This window comes from Rana temporaria, chromosome 1 (genome assembly GCF_905171775.1).
Source record: "Rana temporaria chromosome 1, aRanTem1.1, whole genome shotgun sequence".
Classification (NCBI taxonomy): Eukaryota; Metazoa; Chordata; class Amphibia; order Anura; family Ranidae; genus Rana; species Rana temporaria.
In genome coordinates this window covers 9242930-9255308 of record NC_053489.1, presented here as the reverse complement: position 1 = coordinate 9255308, position 12379 = coordinate 9242930, and the positions used below count along the sequence as shown (strand labels likewise).

General features: G+C 47.1%; 1 protein-coding gene across 5 annotated transcripts in view; it reads right to left on the bottom strand.

Annotated features, from left to right (window-relative positions):
• LOC120924538 (transcription factor COE3-like) overlaps positions 1 to 12379 on the bottom strand; it is a 206134-nt gene that overhangs the window by 79920 nt on the left and 113835 nt on the right. For all 5 annotated transcript variants that reach the window (XM_040335538.1, XM_040335506.1, XM_040335515.1 and 2 more), the window contains exon 6: positions 9072 to 9140. In XM_040335538.1, coding sequence (XP_040191472.1) covers positions 9072 to 9140 — 69 coding nt within the window. The remainder of the gene's footprint in view (positions 1 to 9071; positions 9141 to 12379) is intronic.

Below are 12379 nucleotides of genomic sequence, written 5' to 3'. Positions count from 1 at the left end.
CCATTTATCCAACTGTCCATCCAGAGCCTAAGGTTCTATGGAATCCTAAGGTTCCTTCAGGGGTTGCTATTTCCTAGATCCTTGGTCTGAGGCTGGTTGACCTCCTGATGGCGTCTGCATAGTTCCGTGTCCAGCACCATTTGGCGTAGCCAAAAGCATGATACAATAGATCTTTTAAGTTGTCTGTAAGGGTGGCATTCTCACCACCATTGTAAAGAGGGATATTCTTCCCAATGACCACCAATGTAAGAAGCATTTTTCTTTCTGGCTGAACTGGTTTTTGCAGGGGTCACCTGAGAGCTGAAAATTATTGTAAGAGCTCCTATAGGGTAAGAACATTGATAAAGCATGCTCTAAACCAGGGTTTCTCAACCAGGGTTCCATGGAACTGAAGGGTTCCTCCAGAGGTTGCTAGGGGTTCTTTGAGCTGTGGCTGAATGACCTGCCATCTGGTGATGCCTTGGTTGGAAACCATTTGGCAGAGCCAACAGCATGATACCATTGATCTTTTTAACTTTTGGGAAGGGTGGCCTTTTGACCATCAATGTAAGGGGCATTCTTCCCACTGACCACCAATAGGTTCTTCTGGGGTAAAAAGGTTGATAAAGTTTGGTCTAGACCAAGGTTTCTCAACCAGGGTTCCATGGAACTCAAAGGTTCCTCCAGAGGTTGCTAGGGGTGCCTTGAGCAATGAGAAATTTCTGCCTCTCAGATAAGTTCCCACTGAAACCATTGACCTTTTTAGCTATCTGTAAGGGTCAATTTTTCCCAATGTGTACAAGTGTAAGAAGCTTTCTTTCCACTGATCATCCCACTAATGTATCATGAGTTGTAGATATAGTCAATTTTAGCAGAGGGTTCCCTGAGACCGGAAAGTTACTTCAATATACTAGTGTATATTATTATTAACAGTGACTTCCAGCACCCAAAACAAAAATCTCCCTCTACATGCACCAGCAACAAACAAATAAAATCTAAATAAAAAAAGTCTCACTTCCTGTCTTCATATAATAAACATTACCCACAAAATCCCCACTGAGGAAGTCACGTGGACGTGACAAAACACATTGAGGGGGAGCTTGGGTGAAGTCACTGTGTACATGCCAACCAGGAAGTGATCAGATAGCTTGTATGTATGCCAGATGCCAATATTTGTGCTGTGTACTGTATTTAGGCACTTAATCTCTTATGTGTGCTGCTCTTTAGGTGCACTAGATAATGTGAGTGTATATGTATCAAGAAGTGGTTTTCGTAAGAGGATGTAAACGATAAAACAGTAGTAGTTTTCTGTTCTTGTTTCTGCCCAGGGAGCTTTGAATGCATGCCGGATGCCAATGTTTTTGCTGTGTACTGCATAGAGGCACTTAATCTCCTATGTGCGCTGGGTTTAGGTGCACTAGATAATGTGAGTGTATATGTATCAAGAATTGGCTTTCGTAAGAGGATGTAAACGATAAAACAGTAGTAGTTTTCGGTTCTTGTTTCTGCCCAGGGAGCTTTGAATGCATGCCGGATGCCAATATTTTTGCTGTGTACTGTATTAAGGCACTTAATCTCCTATGTGCGCTGGGTTTAGGTGCACTAGATAATGTGAGTGTATATGTATCAAGAATTGGTTTTCGTAAGAGGTTGTAAACGATAAAACAGTAGAAGTTTTCTGTTCTTGTTTCTGCCCAGGAAGCTGGAGGGTGATAAAAGAAGCACTTGTTTGGGGATTGGAGCTGGGGGGACCCATGAGAGGGGCACTATGTGAGGTGTGACCTACTATAGTGTATAGGTAGGTCATAGTTAAAAGGTGAGAGAGTACACCCAGTGGGGAGCAAAAAAATGGCGGAAAGTGGTGAAGCTATAGGGATTGTGGAGCACAAGACACAGTGGGGCGTGTTTATAATATGAAGATAGAGAGGGAGAGAGAGAATTATATAGTGTGCAAAGGGTGGGCCAACTCAATATTGAACCCTACGGACTAAGACTGGGATGCCATTAAAGTTCATGTGCGTGTAAAGGCAGGCATCCCAATACTTTTGGTAATATAGTGTATATTATTATTAACAGTGACTTCCAGCACCCAAAACAAAAATCTCCCTTTACATGCACCAGCAACAAACAAATAAAATCTAAATAAAAAAAGTCTCACTTCCTGTCTTCATATAATAAACACTTCCCACAAAATCCCCACTGAGGAAGTCACGTGGACGTGACAAAACACATTGAGGGGGAGCTTGGGTGAATTCACAGTGTACATGACAACCAGGAAGTGATCAGATAGCTTGTATGTATGCCAGATGCCAATATTTTTGCTGTGTATTGTATTGAGGCACTTAATCTCTTCTGTGCACTGGGTTTAGGTGCACTAGATAATGTGAGTGTATATGTATCAAGAAGTGGTTTTCGTAAGAGGATGTAAACGATAAAACAGTAGTAGTTTTCTGTTCTTGTTTCTGCCCAGGGAGCTTTGAATGCATGCCGGATGCCAATGTTTTTGCTGTGTACTGCATTGAGGCACTTAATCTCCTATGTGCGCTGGGTTTAGGTGCACTAGATAATGTGAGTGTATATGTATCAAGAATCGGTTTTCGTAAGAGGTTGTAAACTATAAAACAGTAGTAGTTTTCTGTTCTTGTTTCTGCCCAGGAGGCTGGAAGGTGATAAAAGAAGCACTTGTCTGGGGATTGGAGCAGGGAGGACCCATGAGAGGGGCACTATGTGAGGTGTGACCTACTATAGTGTATAGGTAGGTCATAGTTACAAGGTGAGAGAGTACATCCAGTGGGGAGCAAAAAAATGGCGGAAAGCGGTGAAGCTATAGGGATTGTGGAGCACAAGACACAGTGAGGCGTGTTTATAATATATATATATATATATATATATATATATATATAGAGAGAGAGAGAGAGAGAGAGAGAGTTATATAGTGTGCAAAAGGTGGGCCAACTCAATATTGAACCCTACGGACTAAGACTGGGATGCCATTAACGTTCATGTGCGTGTAAAGGCAGGCGTCCCAATACTTCTGGTAATATAGTGTATATTATTATTAACAATGACTTCCAGCACCCAAAACAAAATTCTCCTTTTACATGCACCAGCAACAAACAAATAAAATCTAAATAAAAAAGTCTCACTTCTTGTCTTCATATAATAAACACTTCCCACAAAATCCCCACTGAGGAAGTCACGTGGACGTGACAAAACACATTGAGGGGGAGCTTGGGTGAAGTCAATGTGTACATGCCAACCAGGAAGTGATCAGATAGCTTGTATGTATGCCAGATGCCAATGTTTTTACTGTGTACTGTATTGATGCACTTAATCTCTTATGTGCGCTGGGTTTAGGTGCACTAGATAATGTGAGTGTATATGTATCAAGAATTGGTTTTCGTAAGAGGTTGTAAACGATAAAACAGTAGTAGTTTTCTGTTCTTGTTTCTGCCCAGGGAGCTTTGAATGCATGCCGGATGCCAATATTTTTGCTGTGTACTGTATTAAGGCACTTAATCTCCTATGTGCGCTGGGTTTAGGTGCACTAGATAATGTGAGTGTATATGTATCAAGAATTGGTTTTCGTAAGAGGTTGTAAACGATAAAACAGTAGAAGTTTTCTGTTCTTGTTTCTGCCCAGGGAGCTGGAGGATGATAAAAGGAGCGCTTGTCTGGGGATTGGAGCTTGGAGGACCCCTTGGAGTGGAACTATGTGCTGTGTGACCTACTATAGCAGGGGTGCCCAACCAGCGGCCTGGGGGCCACATGTGACCCGCGGAGCCCTCTGATGTGGCCCGCGACCACCTGCTTTGGGATAGCAGGTTCGCAAGCCCAGATTGCAGGTTGCCGACCCATGTGAAAGCAGCCTTAGGTCCATTTCACATGATCGGTTCAACCCACGCAGATCCTCCATTCATCTCTATGGAGCGGCAGATGTAAACAGACTCTTCTCCATTTGCACCCACCTACCTCCAATCCAATCCAATCCAATCCCCCCCCCCCCAAAAAAAAAACAGAATGGGATCTGTCCCCTTGCATCTGGTTGGATCGGATGGAGTAGAGTTGGCGATTCTGTCTTCTGTCCGCTCCACTTATTGTGGCCCACGACCAGTTACCAAGTCGCTTTATGTGGCCCTCGCTCTTCAAAAGGTTGGGCACCCCTGTACTATAGTGTATAGGTAAGTCATGGTTAATAGGTGAGAGAGTACACCCAGTGGGGAGCACAAAAATGGCGGAACGTGGTGAAGAACTATAGGAATCGTGGAGCTCAAGACATAGTGAGAAGTGTTTATTATCTGAAGACACAGAGAGAGACTTACGTAACGACATACGGGTTGTAATTTTACACCAATGAGCTTGCAAGTGGCCATCATAGATGGGTTTGGGTTCTCCCGTAGCATTGGCTGAGCATGTGATGGATTCAACCCATTAATACCAACTGAGCATCCTGCAAAGGTCGCAGTGTAACTGGGTGTTGACCATATGCACTTGTCTAGGGGTACGGGGGGTAGGTGACCACTAACCAGATGGGAAAGTTGGCAAACAGAGACGGGAACTTGCCATACCCTAGACCCCTGGCCTCCAATGGCACGTCCCCCCCCCTATACCGCCTCCTCAGCCAAGACTCTGCTCGAGCCTCGGATAAAACTCCCAGCGACTTTTTCACCTACTTAGGCAGCAGTCGTGCATATGGTCTGCCAGTTAAAAATAAAGACAATACGCATAAATTAGCATCCATAATGCTCCACTCTTCCCATTAAATATGCAAATTCCCCCAGACATTACAGAACACCTTCTGTTCAGAGTGAATAAATTTGAATTTGCAATTAGAATAATCTTGTATAATTAATGAAAAGCGTCAATTTTGGCTCATAAGTAATTTGATTATCATGTTGATAGGGCACTTATCAAGCTCTCTAAACCACTGGGGCTGGGCTGCCAGGAGAGGGGACTAGAGGAGGTGGGGGGGGGACAGACATGGAGAGACCCCTCGGGGGCCTTTGGGGGTCCAGGGGCAGCGGTGACAATGCCGCACAAGGGGACAAGGCCTGGCAATGGGTACCAGTATTGGTGAGTGCCATTGTGGGTACGAGCGTCAGTTTGTTGCAGTTATATTGTATTTATTCCCGAAAAACACCTTAAAATGTGTGAATTTTATGGTCTTCACCTCCTAATAATTACCGGCACCCCTTATGTTTGTACATTTATGACCTGTGCCCTCTACAATCCGTCTACATAGAATTTTTTTTACCAACGTGCCTAAAGTATATTTATTGCAACTCTAATGTCCCATAAATTAAGCTGTGTTTCACTACACTTTAAAATAAAATTAAAAATTAAAAATTAAAAAAAAATATCTTCCAAAAAAGATTTTATTTATGCAATTCATAGACAAAATGTGAAAGAAAAAAAAAAACAAAGCGGAGGTTCACCGTTAAATTGCTATTTTTACCCTTAGATGGATACTAATTTTGTCTAGGGGAATCGGCTAGTTGTTTTAAAATCGAAGCATTACTTACCGTTGTAGAGGGCGATCTTCTCCGCCACTTCCGGGTATGGGCTGCAGGACTGGGCATTCCTTCTTGATTGACAGGCTTCCGACGGTCGCATCTATCGCGTCACAATTTTCCAAAAGAAGCCGAACGTCGGTGCGCAGGCGCAGTATAGAGCCGCACTGACGTTCGGCTTCTTTCGGCTACTCGTGACGCGATGTATGCGACCGTCGGAAGACTGTCAATCAAGAAGGAACGCCCGCTCCCGAAGACCCATACCCGGAAGTGGCGGAGAAGATCGCCCTCTACAACGGTAAGTAATGCTCGGATTTTAAAACAACTAGCCGATTCCCCTAGACTAAATGAGCATGCATCTAAGGGGATCTAAGGGTAAAAAAACATTTATGGGAGAACCCCCTCTTTAACTTTGATCAGTGTTAATAAAAATAAAATAAAAATACTGTAGTTAGGAACCGTACATTTTTTTTTATTATTCACCCCAACTTAAATTACACTAAAATTATTATAACGAGGCATTGAAAAGTTATTTACAAATAATTCAATACAACGCAAAGAAAAAATTACCAGAAACACAAATGAAAAAAATAAATAAAAATAATGGTAAGAAGCTATAGGTGTTTCCTAGGGGGGGTCTGTAAGCTCACATAAAGGCGTGTCCTGGGTGGTCTGTAAGCTCACATAAAGGCGTGTCCTGGGTGGTCTGTAAGCTCACATAAAGGCGTGTCCTGGGTGGTCTGTAAGCTCATCTATAGCCGTATCCTGGGGGGTCTGTAAGCTCATCTATAGCCGTGTCCTGGGGGGTCTGTAAGCTCACATAAAGGCGTGTCCTAGGGGGGTCTGTAAGCTTATACCGCTCCCTGGCTGCAAATGAGTCCTTACATTGTTCTCAGCTATCCCTGGGGATAACAGAACCCCTCCCATCGTATATTCTGCAGAGGAGGAGAGGGGGGTTTTCTGTAGTCCTGATATATACTGTGGTAGGTGTGTCCTGGCAAGATCACCAGGTGAAAATAAATAGAAAAGCCTGAAAAAAGAAAAACAAATGCAGCCACCCCATCGGGTAACCTGCGGCGTATCACATTCCCATTCTTGGGTTCAGGAATACTTTAAGGAGAGGAGAATAATATCATCCGATTCCTCTCCTCCGCGCCGTCTTTTCTTCACACCTCCGGTGACACGGGCCGCGTCCCCCGATACACGGAATTATCAGGACGGGACAATCAATCGCGCTGCCTATTGTCTCCCGCGGGAGACGGCCATTGCTGCGCCGCCAACTGTCACTCAACTGTCACTGGTCTGCTGATACTGAAAAGACGGGCTGAGAGGCCGAGCGGATCAATAGAGAGGTCTGATCCGAGCAAGAGCTGATCCGAGGAAGAGCCGATCCCAGGAGACAGATAACGAGACTGAGGGGGGGGGGGGGGGGGAGAAAGACCCCGAGACACAATGCCTGACACCTTATCACTTCCTGGAGAGGAGGAGGCGGGGGGGTCAGGAGTCTGTGCAGTCTACATCTTATAACCTTACAAGACATTCACAGACATACCGTCCTACTGGAGGACTCTGCTCCTTCTCCTGACTCTCCTCACCCAAAATACTCTGCTGGAGGACTCTGCTCCTTCCCCTGACTCGCCTCACCTGAAATACTCTGCTGGAGGACTCTGCTCCTTCCTCTATAACTCTCCTCACCTAAAATACTCTGCTGGAGGACTCTGCTCCTTCCCCTGACTCTCCTCAGCCAAAATACTCTGCTGGAGGACTCTGCTCCTTCCCCCGACTCTCCTCCTTCCCCTGGCTCTCCTCACCCAAAATACTCTGCTGGAGGACTCTGCTCCTTCCCCTGACTCTCCTCTCCTGAAATACTCTGCACTGCTGGAGGACTCTGCTCCTTCTCCTGACTCTCCTCTCCTGAAATACTCTGCTGGAGGACTCTGCTCCTTCCCCTGACTCTCCTCACCTAAAATACTCTGCTGGAGGACTCTGCTCCTTCCCCTGACTCTCCTCACCTAAAATACTCTGCACTGCCGGAGGACTCTGCTCCTTCCCCTGACTCTCCTCTCCTGAAATACTCTGCACTGCTGGATGACTCTGCTCCTTCCCCCGACTCTCCTCTCCCAAAATACTCTGCACTGCTGGAGGACTCTGCTCCTTCCCCTGACTCTCCTCTCCTGAAATACTCTGCACTGCTGGAGGACTCTGCTCCTTCCCCTGACTCTCCTCTCCTGAAATACTCTGCACTGTTCGAGGACTCTGCTCCTTCCCCTGACTCTCCTCATCCGAAATACTCTGCACTGCTGGAGGACTCTGCTCCTTCCTCTATAACTCTCCTCTCCTGAAATACTCTGCACTGCTGGAGGACTCTGCTCCTTCCTCTAACTCTCCTCTCCTGAAATACTCTGCACTGCTGGAGGACTCTGCTCCTTCCCCTGACTCTCCTCTGACAAAGTACTCTGCTGGAGGACTCTGATCCTTCCCCTGACTCTCCTCACCTAAAATACTCTGCATTGCTGGAGGACTCTGCTCCTTCCTCTATAACTCTCCTCTCCAGAAATACTCTGTACTGCTGGAGGACTCTGCTCCTTCCCCCGTCTCTCCTCACACCTAAAATATTCTGCTCTGCTGTAGGACTCTGCTCCTTCCCCTGACTCTCCTCTGCACTGCTGGAGGACTCTGCTCCTTCCTCTATAACTCTCCTCTCCTGAAATACTCTGCTCTGCTGGAGGACTCTGCTCCTTCCACCGACTCCCCTCTCCTGAAATACTCTGACCATCTGGAGGACTCTGCTCCTTCCCCTGACTCTCCTCTCCTGAAATACTCTGCACTGCTGGAGGACTCTGCTCCTTTCCTGTAAGCAGTGTAGAGTTCTTCAGGAGAGGAGAGTGATAGAGAAAGGAGCAGAGTCCTCCAGCAGTGCAGAGTATTTCAGGAGAGGAGAGTTATAGAGGAAGGAGCAGAGTCCTCCAGCAGAGCAGAGTATTTCAGGAGAGGAGGTTATAGAGGAAGGAGCAGAGTCCTCCAGCAGAGTATATCAGGAGAGGAGAGTTATAGGGGAAGGAGCAGAGTCCTCCAGCAGAGTATTTCAGGAGAGGAGGTTATAGAGGAAGGAGCAGAGTCCTCCAGCAGAGTATATCAGGAGAGGAGAGATATAGAGGAAGGAGCAGAGTCCTCCAGCAGTGCAGAGTATTTCAGGAGAGGAGAGTTATAGGGGAAGGAGCAGAGTTCTCCAGCAGTGCAGAGTATTTCAGGGGAGGAGAGTTATATAGGAAGGAGCAGAGTCCTCCAGCAGAGTATTTCAGGAGAGGAGAGTTATATAGGAAGGAGCAGAGTCCTGCAGCAGAGCAGAGTATTTCAGGAGAGGAGAGTTAGAGAGGAAGGAGCAGAGTCTTAAAATGTTATGTAATGAATTTGTACAGAATTGCCCCCCCCCCCAGGCTCATCTACCGCGCTGTTATAAATCAATGAGCTGCATGTCATTTTCTATTTTTTCTTAAACGGTTCTGCGGGGGCGGCACCACATTCTGCTCCGCCTACAGAACATAAAATACATTGGGGGAAATGTAGGGTAGCAGGGCTCACCTGTCTATGATGACCGGGTCTGAGGGCGTCTCGTTGCGATTCCCGCAGCTCTTCTTGTCGCAGCACCGGCTGGAACGGAAGAAAAGAAACTCCATTGAAAAATTCTGGCGCAGAGTATTAGAAAACGCCATTGGTTCTTAGAAAACCAATCAATAATCAATACATAATAAACAGTCTATATCAATCAAAATGCAAGTGACAAGGGGACCCTCTTTGCATCTAAGGTTTCATTCCTTGTAAAAGGAATAAAAGTGATCAAGTAAAATAAAAAATAAAATGAAAAAGATTTTTTTTTTTTAAAACACCCCTGTCCCCGGTAGCGTGCGCTCCGAAGCGAACACGCATGCCCACATATGTAAACGCCGTTCAAACCCCTACATGTGAGGTATCGTCGCGTGCGTTAGAGCGTGCGCAACAATTGTCGCACTAGACCTCCTCTGTAACTCGAAAATAGTAATCTGTAAAAAAAAAAATTAAAGCGTCGCCTATGGAGATTTTTAAGTACCAAAGTTTGGCGCCATTCCAGGAGTGTGCGCAATTTTAAAGCGTGACGTGTTAGGTATCTATTTACTCGGCGTAACATCATCTTTCACATTCTACAAAAAAAAATTGGGCTAACTTTACTGTTTTATTATTTTTTAATTCATGAAACCGTAATTTTTTTCCCAAGAAAAAAGGTGTTTGAAACATTATCGCGCAAATACCGTGGGAGAATTTTTTTTTTTAATGACCGCCATTTTATTCCCTAGGATGTCTGCTAAAAAAAATATATATATAGGGGTAGATTCAGAAAGAAGTTACGCGGCGTATCTATAGATACGCCGCGTAACTTCTAGGATGCTCCGGCGTATCTTTTTTCTGTATTCAGAAAACAAGATACGCCGTAATTTGGCTAAGATCCGACCGGCGTAAGTCTCTTACGTCGTCGTATCTTAGTTGCATATTTACACTGGCGGCTTTGGATTGTGCTTATATAAAGGCAGACACAGCCGGGCAACTAGCATTTTTTTTCAGAAAGATATCAGCAATGGCATGTCTGACCCCCATGTCAGAGAAAAGAATGCCCCTGCGGACGTCTATGGCCTTTCCTCGTTCCTATAGGGGGAGTGATTGCTGGAGCCACTATATAAACAGGATCAGCAATTCTGTATTTATTTTTGCTCTTTATTTGTAAACTCTTTAATTCCATTTGTTAATCCTCTGTGCTGAGTGGATACATACATCTCCCTCTTGAGCCTCGCGGCTCATCCATGCCTCATTACCCAAAATCCTCTCTGTAAATTAGCTTCCACTATCTCCCCTGGTGCCCAGCCATTGGGACAAACAAGTGCAATTGTTAGAGACGGTTTCCACGCTGGAGATCTCCTCCACCACCCAGGAGATGTCATTTCAAAGGACCACAAGCAAGAAAACAGGGAATGGGTTGCAGCTTCATTCTGTGTCCTCATATGGACCAAAGTCTCTCCTTCTAGGGCCCAATACCAAGGAGAAGGGCTGGGCCCATGGTATAGATCAGGGGTCTCCAAACATTCTAAACAAAGGGCCGTTTTTTTGTCCTTCAGACTCTTGGAGGGCCGGACTTTGGCCAGGGGGAGTAGAAATTTTCCTGGCATCATTGTTAGTGAACATCTGGTATTAGGAGGAGGAATGGTGCCCAATTGCTGGTATCATAGGGAGGAATAGTGCCCCATTGCTGGTATCATAGGGAGGAATAGTGCCCCATTGCTGGTATCATAGGGAGGAATAGTGCCCCATTGCTGGTATCATAGGGAGGAATAGTGCCCCATTGCTGGTATCATAGGGAGGAATAGCGCCCCATTGCTGGTATCATAGGGAGGAATAGCGCCCCATTGCTGGTATCATAGGGAGGAATAGTGCCCCATTGCTGGTATCATAGGGAGGAATAGTGCCCCATTGCTGGTATCATAGGGAGGAATAGTGCCCCATTGCTGGTATCATAGGGAGGAATAGTGCTCTATTAATTGTGTCAGTGGGAGAAATGGTGCTCCATTGTCAGTGTCAGATTGCAGAATTGTGTCTCGTATCAGTGGGAGGGATAGTGCCCTCGGGCTGCAGTTTGGAGACCACTGGTATAGATAGTAGGGTTGTCCCGATACCGATACTAGTATCGGTATCGGGACCGATTCTGAGCATTTGCGCAAGTATGCTTCACCTGATACTTTTTTTGTGAGTGAAGAGCGGGCTAAGAGGGGGCGGAGAGTGGGCTGAGAGGAGGCGGAGAACGGGCTGAGAGGAGGCAGAGAACGGGCTGAGAGGGGCGGAGGGCGGGCTGAGAGGGGCGGAGGGCGGGCTGAGAGGAGCGGAGAGCGGACTGAGAGGAGGCGGAGAGCGGGCTGAGAGGGGCGGAGGGCGGGCTGAGAGGAGCGGAGAGCGGGCTGAAAGGGGCGGAGAGAGGACTGAGAGGAGGCAGAGAGCGGGCTGAGAGGGGCGGAGAGCGGGCTGAGAGCGGGCTGAAAGGGGCAGGGAGTGGGCATAGAGGGGGCAGAGAACAGACTGAGAGGAGGCGGAGAGCGGGCTAAGAGCGGGCTGAGAGGGGCGGAGAGCGGGCTAAGAGCGGGCTGAGAGGGGCGGAGAGCGGGCTGAGAGGGGGCTGAGAGGGGGCTAAGAGCGGGCTGAGAGGGGCGGAGAGCGGGCTGAGAGGGGGCGGAGAGCGGGCTGAGAGGGGGCGGAGAGGGGGCGGAGAGCGGGCGGAGAGCGGGCTGAGAGGGGGCGGAGAGCGGCCTGAGAGGGGGCGGAGAGCAGAGCAGTCCTCAGGTAAGTAAAATAGAATGTCAATGTGTGAATAATGTCACTAATGGGGAAGAGAGAGGAGAGATGCTGCCGCTGCTGCCGTCTAGTTGATCAGCGCACGGGGAACATAACAGCTTCCATTTCAATAGCTGTGTGTTCCTCCGCCGCGCGTCGTCATATATAGCCCCTCCCCCTTGTCCGGTCACAGACAGATCACCCGTCCCAGGATTGGGGGCTTTCTCTTTGCCTACACAGGTAGGCCACTGGGGACCTACACATGGCTGCATTTAGGGGATACATGGCTGCATTTGGGAACACAATTGGGGACACAAGGCTGCATTTGGGGACACAATTGTGGACACAAGGCTGCATTTGGGAACACAATTGGAGACACAAGGCTGCATTTGGGGACACAATTGGGGACACAAGGCTGCATTTGGTGACACAAGGCTACACATGGCTGCATTTGGGGAAACAAGGCTACACATGGCTGCATTTGGGAACACAATTGTGGACACAAGGCTGCATTTGGGGACACAATTGTGGACACAAGGCTG